At 38.2% G+C, this 21,572-nt stretch overlaps 1 protein-coding gene across 1 annotated transcript in view; it reads right to left on the bottom strand.

Annotated features, from left to right (window-relative positions):
* HABP4 (hyaluronan binding protein 4) overlaps window positions 1-19,902 on the bottom strand; it is a 42,158-nt gene extending 22,256 nt beyond the window's left edge. The window contains exons 1-3 of the mRNA XM_044001836.1: window positions 19,280-19,902; window positions 14,001-14,163; window positions 7,559-7,723 (exon numbers count right to left, since the gene is read on the bottom strand). Of these exons, the coding sequence (XP_043857771.1) occupies window positions 7,559-7,723; window positions 14,001-14,163; window positions 19,280-19,760 (809 nt within the window). The 5' untranslated portion in view covers window positions 19,761-19,902. The remainder of the gene's footprint in view (window positions 1-7,558; window positions 7,724-14,000; window positions 14,164-19,279) is intronic.
* Window positions 19,903-21,572: the final 1,670 nt, after the last annotated feature.

Here is a 21,572-nt window from a genome sequence, read left to right on the forward strand (position 1 = left end):
TTTTTAACACTTTAGTAAGATGCTGAATTATTTAAGGGATTAATGTTGGGTAGTACCCAATCTTTTCTTGTCATTGGCTCCATACACTCCTAAAATGATGGTGCCATAACCCAACCTCCTCAACTGTGAAAGGTCTATCTATCTCAAGGAGGTCCCTTTGTTTACTCCAGAAGTGAGAAAGAGCTGTTTGAGAGAGAATGGATTACTTATCTATTCCAGAGTGTTAACTCAAATAGTATCTTAATATATCTTCAAGATATGTATAAATGTTACCTAAAACCATTATGGAGGCAGAGAAAGTCATACTGGAGGGCAAGGTGAACTGGACTCTGCCAGTTTTAACATTTATCTTTCTCAGCTATAAATGTTTGCATATTAGGTTAATGTTAAATTAAATAAAATTGTTTCTGGCAGATGAACATAAAAATGCAGAGTTCAATACTGATACTTTTGAGATTGGCTATGCATTAATTTTCCTTCACTCTTTTTTTTTTTTTTTGCAGGGCAATGGGGGTTAAGTGACTTGCCCAGGGTCACACAGCTAGTAAGTGTCAAGTGTCTGAGGCCGGATTTGAACTCAGGTACTCCTGAATCCAGGGCCGGTGCTTTATCCACTGTGCCACCTAGCTGCCCCCCAATTTTCCTTCACTCTTGATACGTTATATCTTATCTATTTCCCTACTGGTCTGATGACATTTTATATCATTTATACTGTGCAAGTCCTCATTTTTAATATGTTGTATCCTGTTTACATCTACCACATGTCTCTCCATTATTCTTTGGGTTTTATTTTTTGTTTTGTTTTTGCAGGGCAATGAGTGTTAAGTGATTTGCCCAAGGTCACACAGCTAGTAAGTGTCAAGTGTCTGAGGCTAGATTTGAACTCAGGTCCTCCTGAATCCAAGGCCAGTGCTTTATCCACTGTCCCACCTAGCTGCCCCCTCTCCCCATTATTCTTAAACATTGTGGTATTCCACGAGTCCCTGTCATACATCACCAGAAAAATACAGGTATTTGGGGGAATGTCTGAAGAAACTGTGAATTAATGAAATATTACCATGTAGTAAGAAGTGCTGGATAAATGGGGCAGCTAGGTGGCACAGTGGATAGAGCACCAGCCCTGGAGTCAGGAGGACCTGAGTTCAAATTTGACCTCAGACACTTAATGCTTACAATTGCCTCATAAAAAAAAAAAAAGTAGTACTGGGTGAATATGAAGAATTCAGAGACCTTGGAAAGGCTTTTATGAAATGAAAAAGAGAAAAGTAAGCAGTACTAAGAAAACAAGACATAATGACCATGATAATGTGAAGGAAAAATAAAAGTAAACGACATCTGAATTTGGATAACAACAATAAACGCTAGCTTTTATATAGCACTTTAAGGGTTGCAAAATATTTTATATATGCTATCTCATTTGATCCTAAGAACCCTGTAAGGTAGATGCTATTACTATGCTCATTTTATACATGAGCAAACTGAGTCTGATGAAAGTTAATGGACTTGCCCAGGGTCATACAATTGAAGTCTGAGGTAGGGATTCAAACAAGTTCTTCCTAACTCCAAGTCGAAGACTATTGCCTCACACCTACCTGTTCCTAGATCAAAACCCTAACTGAGAGGACTAATGATGAAACACCTCCACCTCCACTCAGTAGAGCAGTGGTAAACTGAAGATGGTAAATATGCCATAAGCTGTCAGACATGGGCAACATGTTGATCTTATTTTGCTTGACTGTATTTCTTTGCTACAAGAGGCAATTCTAGAATGATGGTACAATTAAGAAATGATGACAATGTAAAAAAATCAATCTTTTTAAAAATTGATTAGAAATATGGACTTTTGTTTCAGAAAGATGCTTGGGGTCATTAAATAAGCTATGTGATTTGCCAAAAGCTATTATGATTATCTTTACCAGTTCAGTTCTGGGTCTGGATCATTGTCCATATACAGTGTACCATTGTTGTTTTTTTTTTTTGTTGTTGCTGTTGAGCAACTAGGTAGCACAATGCATAGAGTGCCAGACCTGGAGTCAGTAAGACATGAGGTTCAAATCTGGCCTCAGATACTTACTAGCTGTGTGACCCTGGGCAAGTCACTTAACCTTGTTCACCTCAGTTTTCTCATCTGTAACATGAGCTAGAGAAGAAAATGGCTAGCCACTCCAGCAACTTTGCCAAGAAAACTACAAATGAGGTCACAAGGAGTCAGACATGACTGAAACAACCAAACAAGTACCTATTATTAGCCAAGCACTGTGCCTTAGCACAGTGATAATATAACAAAAACATATTGCAGCCTATCTTCTATCCTGAAAACATGTAGGCATATATATACAAAATATATATATCAAGTAAATAAAAAGTACTTTCTTGAGGGTGGGCTCTGAAGCACTACTAGCAGCTAGGCAGATTAGGAAAGGTCTCATAGAAACTGACACTAGGGCTGAGTTTTGAAGTTCAGAATTCTAAACTGAGGTGAGAAGGAAGTAGTATGTTCCAGGCACAAGGATTAACCTGTGCAAAGGCACAAAGACAGGTGATTTAATATTATTTAGAAGAAATAGCAAGTAATATGGTTTGGCTGGAATATGGAATGAATGGGAGTAATGTGTACTAAGTTTGGAAAGGTAAGCTGGAGTCATATTATAAAGGGTTTTAAATACTAAAGAAGTTTCTATTTTATCCTTGGGGCAAAAGAGAGCTACTGGATTAACATGGCCAGGCTTGTGCTTCAGAAATATCACTTTGACAGAGGATGCATTGAAGAGGAGAGAAATCTGAGGTAGGAAGACCAATTAAGATGATATTACAATAACCTGAGCAAGAAGAGATGATACCTAGAACTAGGGTGGTTGCTGTAGGGTCAAGTGGATTGGAAGATAAGAGGATGTTTTGGAAATGGTAAGTTTAAGTTGGCTACAGGACATTAAATTGGATATCTATAATAAAGCTCTGGAAAAAAAAACAAACTAGGGATGATATAATGATCTGTGAGTCATCTGCACAGAGATGACAGACAAACCATATGGCTTGTTCATTTAATGGTATAATATCCTGTGGATAATAGACATTCTTCATCCACTTAGTTTTCTGTGTGGATAGTGAGGGCAAGTTCTTTTGAGTGACTATGAATTTCCTTTAGAAACTTAAAAAAATTTTTTGGGGGGTGAGGTAATTGGGGTTAAGTGACTTGCCCAGGGTCACACAGCTAGTGTCAAGTGTCTGAGGCCGGATTTGAACTCAGGTTCCTCCTGATTCCAGGGCCACTGTGCCACCTAGCTGCCCCTCCTTTAGGAACTTCTAATGTTTTTCAGGACTTCATATATAAGGTCAATCCCAAGTGTAAATGAACATCAGGAGGATTTCACTGTTCAAAGGGATCATATAATTATAGAACTAGAGTTAGAAAGGACCTCAAGAGACACCTAGTCCAACCTCCTCATTTTACAGATTGGGAAATGAAGGCCCAGGGAAGTTATGACTTATTAAGGCAGTACAAGTAGTACATAACAGAGGTTGCATTGGAATCCAGACTCTCTGATTCTGAAGACAGTGCTTTTTCTGTTGTATTATGGGAATCCTTCTCTGATTTAGATTCTCCATTGGGTATGACAGCAAATACCAACTTTTCTCTTGGCAAGCACAGATTTTCCTTTTAGCTTGATGAAACAAACTTACAGTGCAATGTTTTTTAAACTCATAATCTATTAAATAAATGGTTTTTTCCCTTATTCACTGTTTTGTAATTTGAGAAAATCTGGAAATTATCCTTTTTTGAAGTCCTTAATTAAACTTGAATAGGTCATGCCTTCCAACCTACAAATGGGCAACATGTCATACCTTCTAATTTATAAATGGGCAGGTCCATTTACAAATAGGTCAGCTTCCACACACAAACCATAACAAAAAGACATAATATACTGTGTACATAAACAGATACAAAAATGTTTTACATGTGCAGAAATTTCTGAGTATGTAAACACAGATGTTAACCCATGAACAAGTTCTGCCATTCCAAGGTAAATTAGTGGAACTGAACAGGAAGGTGAAATGAACAAGCTAGGGAGTCCTGTCTTTTTTACAGCATTGCATCCTAGTTAAATACTATAAATTCCAATAATGTTAGCAGTGCATATATTATTCACGTTAGCACTGAAATACCTCCAAGCCAAAAAGGATTAAAAGTAATGATTTTTTTGGATTACTTTACCACTTAAGATTATTAATTTCACTTCTCCTTGCCAGTTTTCTCATTAATCAACAGAAAATGTTTTATTTTATTTGGGGGGAGAGGGCAATTAGGGTTAAGTGACTTGCCCAGGGTCACACATCTAATAAGTGTCAAGTGTATGAAACCAAATTTGAACTCAGGTTCTCTTGACTCCAGGGCTCATGCTCTATACACTGCACCACCTAGTTGCCCAGAAAAATTTAAAAATATTTTGTATTGTGAATATGTACAAGTATCATATAAATTATACACATACATGCATGCACAACAATCTAGCAGAAATGCCTTGTTAGTGCATCAAACTGCAAAATTTCTTGGTCCCTTATTCCTTATTTATAATAATCCCAAAAAAGGTAAAAAAAAAAAAAGTTGAGGTTTACTAGCAGTTAATGGGCCCACTAATAGCACTAAAACTAGAAAGGGCAGGGGGCGGCTAGGTGGCGCAGTGGATAAAGCACCGGCCCTGGATTCAGGAGGACCTGAGTTCAAATCCAGCCTCAGACACTTGACACTTACTAGCTGTTCGACCCTGGGCAAGTCACTTAACCCCCATTGCCCCACAAAAAAAAACAAAAAAAAAACTAGAAAGGGCAAAAATAACAATGAAAAGAAAGGGGAGGGTATATAAAAAGAATTTTATATACCATACTACTAAATTTAATTTAAAAATATGTTTATAGATAATATGACACCCCTAAGGGAAAAAGAAAAGAAAAGCAATGAGGTGAGTATATGGAGGATGAGCACTTTGGAGTCAGAAAGCTCTGTGTTGAAATTTGACCTCTCAAACATACTAGCTGTGTGACCATGGATAAGTTACTTAGCCTTTCAGTGGCTCAGACTACTGAGTAAGGCTACAAGTTCTAGGTGAAGATAGTGATCAGGTGTTTCCATAGTAAGGATATAGTGTCCTTAGATGAAATCACAGGTAAAGACCCAAAAATGATGACAAAAATAACCCCATAAAAGGCAACACAGAAATCTAATTCCAGAAGCTCATAGACAAACAACACACATTTTTTTTTTCATCTACAGACATACTTTCTAACTCATAGAAGCATCCAGTAACTTCTGGGTATTGCATTGCATTTTCAACAGACTTTTATCCTTTACAGATACAGCAATTTATCCCCTCTTGAACTAGATTAGATACTGCTTCCACTCTTTCCAATTAGCAGAAGTATCACACAATTGAATGGCTCTTAGGACATCAAGATACCCATTTTTTACAAAAGCCATTTGAGGAATAGCTCATTATTGTTACAGTTGTTATGAAAGACAGAAAGCAGAGGGAGAGAAAAAGGGTGAAACAAGAATCCAAAAATCTAATAGAATAAAAGCACCAAGAGAAATTATTTTCAAAATTTCAACATTAAGGGGTAACTAGGTGGCACAGTGGATAGAGCACTGGCCCTGGAGTCAGGAGTACCTGAGTTCAAATTCGGCCTCAGACACTTAACACTTACTAGCTGTGTGACCCTGGGGCAAGTCACTTCACCCTAAATGCCTCACTAAAAGAACTAAAAAAAGCAAAACCAAAACAAACAAAAACAAAAACAAAATTTCAACATTAAGAAACACTTTTTTCAGTTTGTGTCCCCAATTTTTAAAATGCATCTGAATTCTGAAAATAATTAAAAAAAAATAAAATGCCATGGACCCACAAAAATATGGAGAAAAATTAAGGGTCTACTTAATTGTTTCTATGAAGCACTGTGATATAGTGGAAACATACTATATTCAAAGGCAGGCAACCTGAGTTCAAATCATATCGCTGTCACTTAATAGCTGTGTGACCAGGGCCACTATTCCCATATGTACTATCTACAGGGATGTGATGAGAAAGGGCTTTGAAAGTATTAAAGCCCTAGATAATTTGTTATAAAAACACTCTGAGGAATGTGTATATAGAAACATAGTAGATATTCAAACGGTTGGTTGAGAGATTACAAAACTGTTGACTTAAAATAATAAAACAATACACTATTTGGTGAAATTAAAAAAAGAACCTAGAATGTCACAGCGAACTGTGTAAGAGCCAAGAACCCAAATGTTAGTTGAATGAAATTTCATTTTGTTGTAAGTCCACTCAGTAGAGATGTCCCAAGAATTTTATGAATAAGATACCTTAAAAGAACATATTTGCCTTTAAATTAGGCCCTCCTTAATGGCACATAAATAGATATTTCAAGCAGATCACTAAGGAAAACTTATTTTTTAGGAAAGGAAAACACACTCCTAGACAATATGAAGAGCTCACATTTCTATGCAGCTCTTCAAAGTTTGCAAAGTGTTTCACATGCATCATTTCATTTTATTACCTGCCTTTTGTAGATGAGGAAACTGAGGTTCTGAGAGGGGAAGTGACTTTATCAGGGTCTCACAGCTGAGACATGTTTGAAGAAGAATCTGAACCCAGATCTTCCCGAGTGTGAGTTCATCATTCAGCACTCTATTATGCTGTTTTTGCTTTCCCAAAAGATGACTAGGTAATAAATTTTCCATTTGATTTCAGAATGTACAGTGGGCGCAAATGTGGATTGCATGCACCGTCTATCATCTTGTTAAAGCTAAAATTCTAGCTAGTCTGTCTAAAATATCTAATGAGTGGTTGCCAATAAATTATAAGCTTTAGCAAGAGTTAGACTTTTAAGCATTTATTAAGGAGAATAAGAATTTGGTAAAGAGAGAGAGAAAGGCCTACATTCATCTATCTATTAAAGGGAGAGCGTATTTCTCGTCCGCTATCCGCCAGAGTCCACAGGAAAAGAGAGTGAGTCAGAGCGCCAGGTTCCCCTTCTTCCTCCCACAAGCAAACATCACTTCCTGATGCCAAAGAAAAGACACATGGTCTTGCCCTCAAAGACCTTCCTTTCATGGCGGAGCTTTTCTACAGTAAGTCTCCAGCAGGTAGCATCATTCCAATCTTTAACCGATCCCTATTTATGAGCTCTACTTCCACCCTTTTTGTCTTCTACTCTGATTGCTCTTGAGGTAGAAACAATATTTTTTTTTTTTTTCGGGGCAATGAGGGTTGTGACTTGCCCAGAGTCACACAGCTAGTAAGTGTCAAGTGTCAAGTGTCTGAGGCTGGATTTGAACTCAGGTCCTCCTGAATCCAGGGCCGGTGCTTTATCCACTGCACCACCTACCTGCCCCCAATACAATATTCTTTTAAATTTAAGACCTATTTCCCTTAATCTTCCAACTCAGAAACAGTTTAAACAAAAAGTTGGGAAAGCTACACAAAAGGCATGCTAATTCAAAACTGATTGAAACCATAAGAATATTTCCTAATGTTATAGCAAAAACAAAAGAACTTACGTTTTATCATTTCCACCGCTGTGTCTTTCAAATTCTCTCTTCCCCCTTTGGTCAAAACCATCAAAAGTTCTGTTCATTCCACTGCTTCTCCCTCTGCTTCGCATTCCACCTCTTATGCCTCCACGGCCTCTAATTGGTCTTTCCCGTTCAAATCTTTCAACTGGCCTAAAAGGAGATAAAGAAATACAAAAATAATTAACTAGGTTAAGTAGAATTTTTTTAAATTTGATAAGATTTAAAAAATTCTTATTAGCCTATTGCAAGGATTGGCTCAACAAGTACTAAAGTAACTTCGAAATTAAATTTGGAGTAGAAATCATTAGAGCAAGGGTTCATAACTTGTAGTCTAGGGTCTTAGCAGAGATTTCAGGGGTTCTCTGAATTTGTCCTTCATTCTTTTTTTTTTTTTTGGTGGGGCAATGAGGGTTAAGTGACTTGCCCAAGGTCAAACAGTTAGTGTTCAAGTGTCTGAGGTTGGATTTGAACTCAGGTCCTCCTGAATCTAGGGCCAGTGCTTTATCCACTGTGACATCTACCTGCCCCTTGTCCTTCATTCTTCTTGGGGGGGGGGCAGTCTTTGAATTTGGATGGGAAAAATACCTTTTCATTTTCATTAACTTTTAGTTTCCTTTGTAAATTCTGTGTATTTTCTTTTATTCATTTAAAAGCATTATTATTCTGAGAAGAGGTTCCACAGCCTTCACCAGAATGTGCTATAGATTCAAGACACTAAAGTTAAGTTAAAGTTAAGAATCCCTGTACTAGCGACTACCTTTAAAATAATAGTATCTTTTTTTTTTTTGTGGGACAATGAGGGTTAAGGGACTTGCCCAGGGTCACATAGGTAGTAAGTGTCAAGTGTCTGAGGTTGGATTTGAACTCAGATCCTCCTGAATCCAGGGTTGGTGGTTTATCCAATATGCCACTTAGCTGCCCCCAATAATACTATCTTTAAGCAGAATTTTAAAATAAGATTTTTAAAAATACTGACTGGGCTTTTCCATAACTGAAAAATAGTCAAGGGACATAAAAAGGTAGTTTTTCAAAGGAAGAATCCAAGCTATCAACAGCCATATGAAAAAAAAGATCCAAATCACTACACATTAAAGAAATGTAAATTAAAACAACTTCAGTTCCATCTCACATCCATCTGATTTGGCAAATGATGAATTTTGGAGGGGCTATAGAAAAACAGACACATTAATGCACTCTTGGTAAAGCTGTGAGTTGGTACCACCAATGTAGAAAGCAATTTGAAATTATGCCCTAGAAGTCATTAAATTGTGTATATGTATACCCTTTGACCCAGGAATACCACAACTAGTCCTATACCCCAAACAAATCAAACAGGGGAAAATGATTCATATGTACAAAAGTATAGCTCTTTTTGCAGTAGCAAATAAGTGGAAACCAAGGAAGGCCTACCCATCAATTAAGTAATGGCTGAAATACTCTCATTCCAGTGATCCTGAACCTTAAGCTGTCACTATACAAACTCCATTCACATCATTCCCCACTGCAAATTGCCTTACTTCCCTCTCCTCTCAGCCCTGCCCCTAAAGTCTAATTCCCGATCTATCTACCTTTCTACTTTGGTCTCTGGAATAACGGTTCCATAGTTAATAATATTGCTTTAATTTTAAAACTTCCATTCTCACTCCTTTCATTTTGCATTCACTGAGACTTGGCTCTTCCCTGAGACACTGCTGTATCAGTGACTACCCCTTTTTCCAGTACCAATTACTCCTCGTTGCTATTTCCAAAATCTCCCTTCACCACCATTACTTGTGAACCTCTCCTTTGAGAACTGCTCAATTCAGATTTATCACCCCATCAAGATTTGGATGGCTTTTATCTCCTGACCCTTAGAAAACTTTTCTTTCTTCTTTGATGAGTTTACTGCCTGAATCATGTTCTTTTTCTCCAGCTTAAGCTCATGTCCTCGTACTATTAAACTCCAAAATACATATTGATAAATTCTCAAGTACCCTAGCTTCTCAATTCCTCCAATCTAATCCCACATAATTAAATTCCCCCAAAGTTACCATATGTTTAATATTACCATCACCCAACAAATGCTCCATATCCATATGTTCATTAACTCTGAAAATTTATTAATATGATCATAATATTTTGTCATTCTATCTTCTCCCTCTGCCTTATGACCTTAAATCCTATTCTACATCCCTTCATCTTTTCCTCCAATACCCCCAGTCCTCAGTTCTTTACCAAGCCATTACCCTTACAATGCCTTTCTTCATACTTTTTCTCAACTCTTTGGAGAAACAGTTCAACTCCACACAATCCTTTATAGTTATCCTATTGCCCATCATGTGAAGGCATGGTCAGTCAAGTAGGAGAAGAACCAGGAGAGACATTGCCACAACAACCCAGAGAGCAAAGACTATCAAGGAGAATAATGTCATTGGCATTATCAAAGGCTGCAGAAAGTCAAGAAGGATGAGGATTGAGAAAAGACTATTAGATCTGGAAATTAAGAAATCATTGGTAACTTTAGGGAGGGCAGTTTCAGTTAAATGATGAGACTGGAAGTCAAATAGGTTCCTCAAGGAAAAAAATAGTAAACTAAGGCTTGAACAATGGATTACTCCCAGTATCCATTGCCTTCAATCTTGTTCATGTGTTGCAAAATGGAACTAGAGAAAATCATGAAACGATGCTGACTGGGATACTCTGAAAAATTTGTTACATTTATATCAACTGGGCCTGTAGCAAGACAGTCTTTTCTATCTCCCTAAATAAATAATTATCCTATTCACCACAGTGGCTTTTTCAAATATTTTCATCCCTCCTCAAACCTTCCATGGTACCCTTCCCTTTACCCACTCAGCTGAGAACCATGCCTCAAAAAACAAAACAAAACAAAACAAAACAAGGCCATTTGCTGAGAATTCCCTCTCTCCCTTCTTTTCCTTATCTCATATTACTTAGATGTCTATACTATGATCTCCTTTGCCCTCTGGCACACATTACAAGATGGCTTTTCTCCTTACAGAGGCAAACTCCTTCATATTCAAAAGTGATCCCATTCTACCTGGTCTTCTCCAGCAGCCTGCCCCCTCTACCATTCCCACTTCTCATTAATTTTCCATCTCTTGCCTGTTTACTTGCTGCTTCATTGATGGCTAGAAACATACTCATGCCTTGCTAATCCTTTAAAAACTCTTACTTGATCTCTCCATCTCCACTAGCCTTATCTCCCTTATCTTTCCACCCTTTTATGGCTAAAGTACCTGAAAAAGCCATCTCTAATGTCTTCTTCAGTCCCTAAATATTTCCAATAAACTGAATTTTGCCTCAACCACAAAAAAGCCAGGATTAGAGATAGATACAAATGTAAATTTAGACAGCTCAACCTCAGTCTACACATTAGGAATGATCAGAACATCTATCATTTAAACTCATAATTTTTCATCTAAAATGAATTCCCTAAAAATAAAAAAAGGATCCACATATGGGCCATTATATAACTCTTAGGCTTAAAAATAAACTAATTAAGCTCATTAAAAATAAAGTAATTTACATCCAGGTGTTATAAGCACATATATCTTAGACAGATACTTCATTCAAAAGAACAATGAGTTAGGGCCAGAACTGAATGGGTACATACACATATACATAAATATCTATAAACAAACACATATATACACTCATACATACATATAAGACTGTACTATGCATATTTTTATTTGTCATGTCTTTCTCTGGAGATGAACAGCATCTTCCTTCATGTCCAAGTCTTTCTTGTTTTTCTAAATCAACCAGCTCATCATTTCCTATACCACAGAAGTATTCCAACACAATCATTTTCTATCTGAGAGATTGTCTATGAAAACTTTTCCCCAATTTTCTGCATTCCTTCTATTCTTGGCTATGTTGGTTTTGTTTATACAAGAATTTTAAAAATTTAAAATAACTGAACTTATCCATTTTACACATTAACAATACTCTCACCTCATAATTTAAAGTCTGATGCTGCTGAATCTCCTTCTTTACATCTTGTTTTCCCCTGGTTTCTTTTAAACTCCTGACAGAGGGTTTTTAATAAGTCCTCAAGCTTTTCTCAACATCTTTGACAATCTGAGAATGAAAGAGCTTCTGCATAGGGACCAGAGCAAATTTATACAGCATATACTAAATGTGGCTCCACCACATTGGGTTTATGCGGTGATGGACTAACCAGGTGACAAGGACAAGAATAAGTACCATGATGGCCAGGCACCAATGCTTTGCAATATGTATCACTGAAAGTAGTATCCACATCAATGAGATCACAAAGCCAAAGCATCCCCAGTGCCTTGCACATAATAAATGTTTATTCAATTGAACTAAGTGAACACAATGAGTATATATGATACAAAGTGTTTTTGACAATGAAAGGGAGAAAAGAGGCAGAGTCTAATAATGAAGGATTGTTCAGAATAGGGTAGATTTAAGCAGGTTTACAAGTAGCTACTGGAAAGAAGCAGTAAACAGCTAGCCAGATGGCTAGATGGAAAGACAATGATTGATGGGGTGAGCTCCTGGAGGCAGGAGTGTATAGGATCAAAGCCTGTACCTAGCAAAGAGAAAGGTCACTTCTTTCCAAACAGACATGAGTAAGGAAGGCAAGTATGAGTGAAGATCTAAAAGGTTCTGAGGTATTGAGTAAAAAAGAAAAGGGGAACTCACAGCAGGTGGCCTCTATTTTTTTTTTTTAGTAAAGTAAAAGGCAAAGTTATTTTACTATTGGACAGTGAGTGATAAAGAGGCATTGATTAAAGAGAGTGCATGATTATGGAATTAAAGTCACAAACCCAAATTTAAACTCTATCTTCAGCAATTACTAGGTGTGCCTTAGACAAGTCACGTGGTCTTTCTAAACCTCAACTCCCATGAGTTGAGAAAACAATGAGAAAATAATACCTTCCTCACAGGGTTGTTTGTAAGGGAAGAGTGTATTACATATTTGTAAAGGGATATATATAGCTGTGTTCACACACACACACACACAAAACCTATTATTATTTCGTTATGTACTTGGAGTCAGGAAGATTATTAAGGTTCAAATCTCACCTCAGAGACTTAGCTGTGTGACCCTATGCAAATCATTTAGCTTTTCTGTGTCTGTTTCTTCAACTCTAAAATGGCAGGGTAGACTTGATAACTTGTATGGTCTCTTATTCAGTTCTAAATTTATGATTCTAATTCTATAAAATTAGGGGTATTCAGTGATTTTTACCTAGTTTAGACAAATAAAGGAAAATCTTTCTAAGTGAAATAAAATTGTTACTTAAGTTAGAAAAATACCTCCAATAGTCTACTACCGATCTCTAGTCTCACATCTCCAACTGGCACTGGACATCTCAAAATGGATGTCTTGTAGACATCTTTTAACATGTTCAAAATTTAAAATTTAAAATTTAAATTTTAACGTCCAAAACTGAACTCATTATCTTTCCTAATAATTCCTCCCCTACTTCCAAACTTCCCTATTACTATCCTCCCAGTCACTTGGGCTCACAATCTAGGTATCTGTAATCCCCAATTCCTCATTCACCTTCACAGTTACTACCTCCCCATTCCAATCTGTGGCGAAGTATTTTCAATTCTACCTTCATAATATCTTTCATATATACTCCCTTTTCTCCCCTCAGGCACTACCCAGGTGTCCAGGCCCTCATCACCTCCCACATAGACTACTTGCCTGACGATTAGATGCCCTTGCCTCAAAACAGCTCCCTACTCCAGTCCATCCTTTACCAACTTTTTTTTGGTGATCTTTTTATAAAGCACAGCTCTGACCATGTTACCCCCATCTCTCATTCAGTAAACTCTAATTCCCTATCACCTCTAAGAACAAATATAAAATTATCTATTTGGCATTCAAAACCTTTCATAACTTGGTCCTTCCTACCTTCCCAGTCTTGTTATACCTTACTCCCCTTGCCATATGATCTGGTGATACTAGCCTCCCTGCTGTTCCTTGCATGACATACTCCATTTCTCTACTCCTTCCACTTTCCCTGCCTCTGTTCCTCATATATGAACTTCTCTCCCTCATCTCTGTTTCCTGGATTCCCAGGATTCTTAGATAAAAATCCCATCTTCTGGAAAAAAAAAAACCCACTGTCTTTCCTGGTCCCCCTCAATGCTAGTGTCTTTCTGTTGAGATTATCTGCAGTTTGTTCTATATATGATGTTATTGCCCCTTAGACTGTGATATTCTTGAGAGCAAACTCTATTTTTTGCACTTTTTAGCCCCAGAGCTTAGCACAATGCCTGGCATATGATAGACACATAATGCCTACTGACTTGCAGCAGCAAGAACAGATGCTGACAACCAGTGTAATTAAGATAATACTGAGCTGCTAATTGTGTTAAGTGCCTTTCCCAAATTCCCACCCCACAACTGTGCCACCTTAAGTTATATAGTACATACTTTCCAATTGTAAACTTTTCCACTGTAAACTCCACTTGTCTCTCCATTTCATAGGGTCGATATTCCCTATATGTTCTTCGTTCTGTCTTATCCAGTTTTACATCTGCTCCCCGGTTATCATTCCATGCCTGCTGCTCCCCTCTTTTAGCAGCTCGCTTTTGACCTAAAATATGAAAAAGATAATGTCAGAACACAGTAACTACATCAAAGCAGTACTGAAGTTACCTCTGAGAAGTAATATTAAATTACATCTTTTCCCTTGACAGGAAACAAAGCAAAGTGAATACCATTCAAGAAAACTTGCAGTCAGAAAGACTTGGGTTTAAGTTCTGCCACTGATATTCAGTATTTGTGTGACCACAAGTGAGTCACCTAATCACTCAATGTCCCCAGGCAAACTTCTAAGGCTGTAGGCTACAGATAGGTTGCAGATTTATATCCACAGAAATTTTCTACAAAATGAATCCCCCACACCAATGAAACCATAGGTTCAAACTAAACCCACTAAAACTTTTTTTCAGTTATGTTCTATAATTTGCCACAAGACAAACAAATCCTTTTGTACAAAGTTCTTTAAACAACTATAATAATTCCTTGGCTCATCCATGCTGTAACAGGTATGGTTGAAACAATAACAATAAATGCACCAAATTTCACTAGTTTAAACTACTAAAACATGGCTAGAGTTCGTTTGGAGCAAGTAAATCAAAATAATGTACAAACTATGGTTGATTTCTTGTACTTCATAAAGGATACACTTAATGGGTAGAACCCAACTAACATGTTGATTACAACTATTAAGAACAACTAAAATTACCAGTGAGCCAGTAAATATTTTTATTAAGATTTTTTGGTCTTCAATGAAATTTACATATGTGAAATTCTGCTCCTCATACATGAACTGAAACTGAGTTTGCCACTTCACACATTCAAAAGAATTTCAGGACTTTGAGAAGTTCTATTATTCCAGTCCTTTATTCAAAGATGGCTCTAAACTGAAAGCTAAGAACATAAAAACTGGCAAAAACACATCTATTTTAATAAGTCAAACTCTTAAAAAAAAGCTTCATTTTATATGTCAAGTTTATTGAATGTTCATTGATTAGTAGGTGTCTTCCATTCATATCTTTTAACTCAGCTCTAATTACATATAATTTTTTCTTCTATTAAGATGTTAATATAAAAATTGAATATTGAATTGATTTGAATATTATAGCAAATTGAATTGAATAGTATAGTTAACTATTTTGAACTGTTGGAATGCTTCTCCAGAATATTTATATTATACATCGTAGGAAGCATTTCAATGAGAGTTTGATTATAAACTAACTTGTTCCATGTAAAACTCTAAAGACCAGATGTAAAAATAATAGTTCTAACAAATTATAAGATTCAACTTTCAGTAAAAAAAAAAAACCTAGCAAATATATATACTTAGTGCCACGGAAAATGGAGGTAAGTTAAGTCCCTGTCCAAAAAATAACATTTCCTGATGTTAAAATATGAAATGTTGCTACTACAATAGTTTGTTGAAATTAGATATATCATAGACTTAAATTCAATTTGCAAGGGCTGCAATATGCCTCATTCCTGAAAATGTTTTAAACAGATTTCTATCTTGAAACAGTTATAACCTAAGTTCATGACATAGTTGGTACCATAGGAAATACTGCTATCATAAATATATTATTACAGTTTTGTTGAAGAGCCAGAAGACTAATGAAAAACCTGGTTAGAATACTGAGAAATTGCATACAATGCTAGCTCATCTAGCACATAATACTAAAACAGAAAGAGATACCATGTAGACTGAAGGTATAAGCCTTGGTATGAGTATCAAAATGAATTAATTAACAAGTAGGAAAATAATTGTTCTAAAATGAGTTTTAGATTGAGGATTGATTTTGAACACAAATAGTTATCAGACATGCAGTAAGAACATAAGACATAATCTGAATTTTTCTTAACATGAACTCAGTCATTTTAATGCACTTTAAAATTAAATATAGGTAGAGGGCCAATTAACTATGATTTTTAAAAATACCAGTTGCCTAGAGAATTCTCACAGGAATTTGGACAATATTCTTCTCCTACTTCTATATATGTATATATGTGTGTGTATACATATATAGAGGGGGAGGGGACAAATGGGGGTAAGTGACTTGCCCAAGGTCACACAGTTAGTAAGTGTCCCACTCCAATACATTTGAAAGGACATCAAGTTATTAGAAAATTCATTTAAATAAAAAATCATGTAGTTTTATAACTGTCCTCACTGCCAAAAATCTTGTCCATTTTCTAAGTGCTTGCTGTTTTCTAACTGGATGAAATACAATGTATTATAATGGTTTCTTCCTGCCTTCAAAATTCTAAAAGATGCATATTATCAGTGGTTGCAATTTTGAAAATACAGTATTAAGAGTTGACTGTGGCAGAATCCAGCTCCTTTCTCTATGCTGGATCAGCAACTGTGAGTACATAATGCAAACCTTGCATTTCACAGTCCTTTTCAATAAAGGGCTAGCACATGCAATTTGATCACTGATCAAAGAATAAGACAAGCAAGTTCATACAAAAGGGACTAAATAAATAGTATTTACAACAATTTTCTGGCAAAAATCAAGTTTTTAGTTTAACGACCATATCATGGAATTTCCTATAGTTATAGTAACTAAGGGAATTTAGGATTGAAGCAAGAACTTTGAAAACCTCAAGAAACAAGGTCCACTTACATGAGTGTACATTTACTAGTTCAATACATGATCAATGATTTATACAAAAAAAAAACCCAACATTAGGTGAAAAACATTAAAATCCTTTGATTTGTAATTTCTTGTCCACATTAAGTTTTCACATACAAAAATGTTCTACTGAAGTGAAAATTCAGAGTGTAAGCCCAACGCCAGATACTCTAATAATATTCCAGAGCTATAAACTTGGTCTTTGCATTTTCGTACCTATTACACAAAAGTTTGACATGTTAATTTCACAAAAAGAAACAAATAATTTGATTTCTTCCTGGAACCCAAGATATTCCTAAAGGAACACAAGCAGTCAACCAAAACTCTTTAAAAATGGATTTCATAAGAATTTTGGAAGTAATAATAGCGAAAATTTCCTAGACAGAGGAAAAGAAACTACAAAAGCAGTTAGTGATTTTTTAAAGTAAAAAATATTTTTAACCATATTGGTGAGATACCTCTAAATATAAAGTTTCATACTAACAGCAGGGGGCCAAGAACACAAATTTTCATATGCTGGAATAACATATAGAGAAAGAAAAAGAACTTAAAATGTTTTTAATTCAAGAAAAATCTATATTAGCAAAGTTTCATTTAATCATTTGACAATGACCTCAAAGGAACCATGAGACAAAATAGCATATACATAAACACAGCTTTCAAATATCATCCTCTAATTGCCATGCTAAAAATAGTGACATATTTAGACAGTTTTGTAAAGTAGTGTTACTAAGAGCAATTCATTATTATCTAGTGCCTTCAGACAAATTCTTAAAGCTTAAATTAGGACAAATGAGTCAGTGCTATTGATGTATGATTTCTTACCCAAATCCACCTGGGGTCAGCAAAGTAGACAGCATGCCTGCAAATGGATAAATTGAAAAATCTATTCCACTTCACTTTCTTTCATATTGAGGAGACTGCCGCATAAAATCCTCCACTTTTAAACAGAAAGCAAATAGAGTAGCTTTATGCAAAAGTCATAGCCATTGCCTGAATTAGAATGTGCAGAAGCAAAAGTGGTTGTCTTGTTAAAGTTAAAGGTCATCAGTGCAAATTATCAGGTGGCAAGCACAATAATGAAATACATTTTTTGGTTGAAATATTACGATGCCAACCTGGAGTCTCGATTTTCTATTTTGCTACAAAGAAAATAGGCACCTCTACCAACAACATTAGAATTAATTTTAAATATTTTCATGTACTGTGCAGACTCTCTGATATAACAGCAACAGATTGACATAATTCCAAATTTCAAATTCAAAGCAAAAAATGCTTTCAGTTACTTTAAGTCAATTTTATATAATACCAGATGATAACAGAAAACTTTGCATAAGATTATTTAACCCAAGTCATCCCCCACTTAGCACTTTAGCGAACTCTAGGCAGTGATTCAACTTGGATGCACAGCCTTAACAAGTCATCCAGGTACTGGTTCTCAATATCAGGTCGTTCACTACCTAAGATCGACCTAGAATACTTTTAATGCCACTCTTACTATCTTCGATGTTTTCAATACACTATTTAGCTGCTCTACATTACTCCGTTCCTACGGCATCATCATTACCAGGATCTTCCAGATAATCCAGGCTCTAACTTCTGCCCACAGTCTTAAACGTCTCCTTCCTTCCTTTCCCCCTACCGGCATCCTCGCCTCCTAGGGGGTTCCTTTTCTCTCTGTCTCCCAAGGGAAAAAAATTCTCTACTTCCCCGCATTTAAAGCAAAAGAAAGAAAAGCAAAATTTCCCCTCCAAATTGTCGTTGACAGAAAAGAGGAAAGTAATTTCTTTGGGGTGTTCCAGGCACCTGTGTCTTTTACCGCCACACCTCACCCTTCTAACCTTCCAAACCCACCTTTGACTTTCTCCTAGCTTTTCAGAGGGATGAGAGGGAGAATGGAATGGGAGAAAGTACAAAAATGACGTCCCTCTTTCCCATTTTTCTCCCAACTTCCTCCTATCACCATCTTTCTTTAGTGTTTCCACTGCAGCCGTAATATTTCCCTGCTACCGTGGGGGTAAGGCGGTGGGGTGGAAAAGAACGGGAAACTAAAGGATGTGCTCATTAAAAGGGGAAATGGCTGAACAAATTATGGTATATGAATGTAATGGAATACTATTGTGCCGTAAGAAACAATAAAGGGGACGGGGAGAGTTTCAGAGAAACCTGGGAAGATTTATATGAACTGATGCACAGTAAAGTGAGCAAAACCTGAAGAACGCATAAAGTAACTGTGACATCGTAAAGACGAACAACTTTGAAAGAGTTAAGAACTCTGGTCAACACACGGGCCAACTATGATTCCAGAGCCCCGGGATGGTGAGGAGCTCGGGGCGCACAATGGCCAACGCGGGAGGTTTTGCTAGACTTTGCATATCTGTTTACGAGGCTTTTGGGGGGGTTGGTTTTTTCTTTCTACCAGGGAGCGGAGCGAAGAGGAAAGAAAGTCGGCAGATTTTTGTTAACTAAAAAAGAAAAAAAAATTAGATTGTAAAAATCTCCCGTAGCTAGCCCGGGAGGGAGGAAACGTGGGCGTACCGGGCGGCTGCGGGCCTCCCCCAAAGCTGTCTGGCTGGGAGAAGGGGGAGGAGAAGATCTTGCGGTCTTTCTGGGACTCCCTCCGGCCGCTGCCGCCGCCACTGCCGCCGCCACCGCCGCCTCCACCGCCGCCGCCGCCGCCGATGCCGATGCTGCCGCTGCTGCCGCTCAGTCTAAGGCCCGCAGCCCCGGCCGAGGCGGGTCTACGGCCCCCGCCGCCCCCGCCGCCAACGCCGCCGCCGCCCCCGCCGCCGCCGCCGCCGCCGCCTCCCGCAGCTCCCGCCGCTTCGTCGCGCTTCTTGCGCTGCTGCTGCTGCTGTCGCTGCCGCTGCCGCTCGGCCTCGCGCAGGATGTCGAACGGGTCCGATTCGTCGTCCAGCAGCTGGTGGAATCGGTTGGCAACCGCGCAGCCGAAACTCTCCTGCATCACGGAGGTGGCGGCTGCGGCGGCGGCCACCGGACTGCCCAGAGCCCCCTTCATGGTCCGCTCCCTCCTTCCCTCGACTGCCGCCGCAGCCGATGCCAGTCTTTAACGGAGCCGGGAGCTCAACTCCATCCCGCAGCCGCCACCGCCGCCGCGATAGCCCTCAGCCCTCCGCGGTCCCCAGCCCACTGCCCTCACCCCCCCCCACAGCCAGCCTCCCCCGTTCCCCCACCAGCCGCCGTAGATGTCCCCGCTTGTGAGGCCCCGCCCACCGACCAATCAATGGGGTTGGTCACGCCCAGACCCTCCGTCATGGCCAATTGCATGCCTTCTCCTGTCTCGTCACGCGAACTTTCCGCCCAGCCTCAGCCCGTCTACCCAGCCAGAGGGGAGGAGGTATTGACTATGGGGGCGGTGCATGTTGGCAGTAAAATAGAGAAGCGTGGTCTTAGGTGGGTCAGACTGGTTCCTCCCACTAGTGTGGTCCAGCGTTATTGACATTTCTTTAATGAAGAATGGTGGGTGGACTCGAGACTGCTGACACCTCAGTGGCTTTAATGAGTGGTGGTTTTTTGTTTTTTTTAATGTTCATAAAAGTTAAGAGGGAAAAAAGTACTGCACTAAGATCTGAGTTTCACTGGTGCAAGGATGTTATAACATTGTAGTAGGGGCAGCTAGGTGGCTCAGTGGAAAGAGCACCGGCCCTGGAGTCAGGAGTACCTGAGTTCAAATTCGACATCAGACACTTAACATTTACTAGCTGTGTGACCCTGGGCCAGTCACTTAACCCCAATTGCCTCACTAAAAAGAAATTTAAAAAAATAATAACATTGTAGTAACTGTCAGGTCTGGTGGATTGTAGAGTTAAGGGCCCTTCCAGTCCCTGAAACCGATCCAATTTCTTCGGTGCTGGCCAACCACTTTCTTTATCCTTCCAAGGTAACAATTGAACCAATCTGGCAATTTACGGCAAGTGCGTGTAATCTGTGTGTATTCACGGCTTCATCCTGGAGAAAATGTCTCCTCATTTGTTTCCCTTCTCTTTCACCCTAGGTTACAACAGTCTGGCGTTTCTCTGCCCCTGTTCCTAAACAGTGAAAATTAGTTCTGGAAGAAATCACAAAACCGAGCCTACCTGACCTCAACTGAGCCTAGGACCACTACTTGGCAACCCTTTTATTTATCTCTTATTCAATCGAATCCACCACAGTGGTTATTCCTAATCTCTTAAATACCCAGCGTTACCAATTCCAAGGAAATGACCTTGTTTCTTTTACTAAAATAGTAGGAGCCATTCATTCACTCAACAAGCCCTTTATTAAATAACTATGTGTCAAAAAGAAGGCTGAGAGCTTTCAATAATCCCTCCCTCCCTTTTACTCCCCCTAAAGCTTTCAATGTTTTCATTCACTATTTAGTACCAAGGGTTGAAATGATCTTCCTATTTGCCAGGCCTAACCATTTTAACTACTCCTTTATTCTTGGTCACAACCATTTCCAGGTGCAATCTGACCTTTACTTCATTGGTCAGCCGCAATTTCTCTCACGTATCTTCTATCTCTCCCTCTCTCCTGCCTCCTTTTTCCTAGATTGTAATACCATCATTCTATGAAATTGCTCTCTCCAAGGTCATCAATGACTTCCTTATTGCTTATTTTCAGAACTCAACTCTTTTTACCTCTGCAGCATTTGACACTACAGCATGAATTTTCTTATCAATGCCACTAGCTATCAATATAACAAAAAATTAGAATATGGGTTTATTACAGTGTAAGGCCTACCCCACCCTCAGTTGATAGGGAATGGCATCATTCACAATTCAGCAAGCAATTTTATACATTATATGAAACAAAAATATGGCTGTTCATT

This window comes from Dromiciops gliroides, chromosome 1 (genome assembly GCF_019393635.1).
Source record: "Dromiciops gliroides isolate mDroGli1 chromosome 1, mDroGli1.pri, whole genome shotgun sequence".
In the NCBI taxonomy this organism is placed as follows: Eukaryota; Metazoa; Chordata; class Mammalia; order Microbiotheria; family Microbiotheriidae; genus Dromiciops; species Dromiciops gliroides.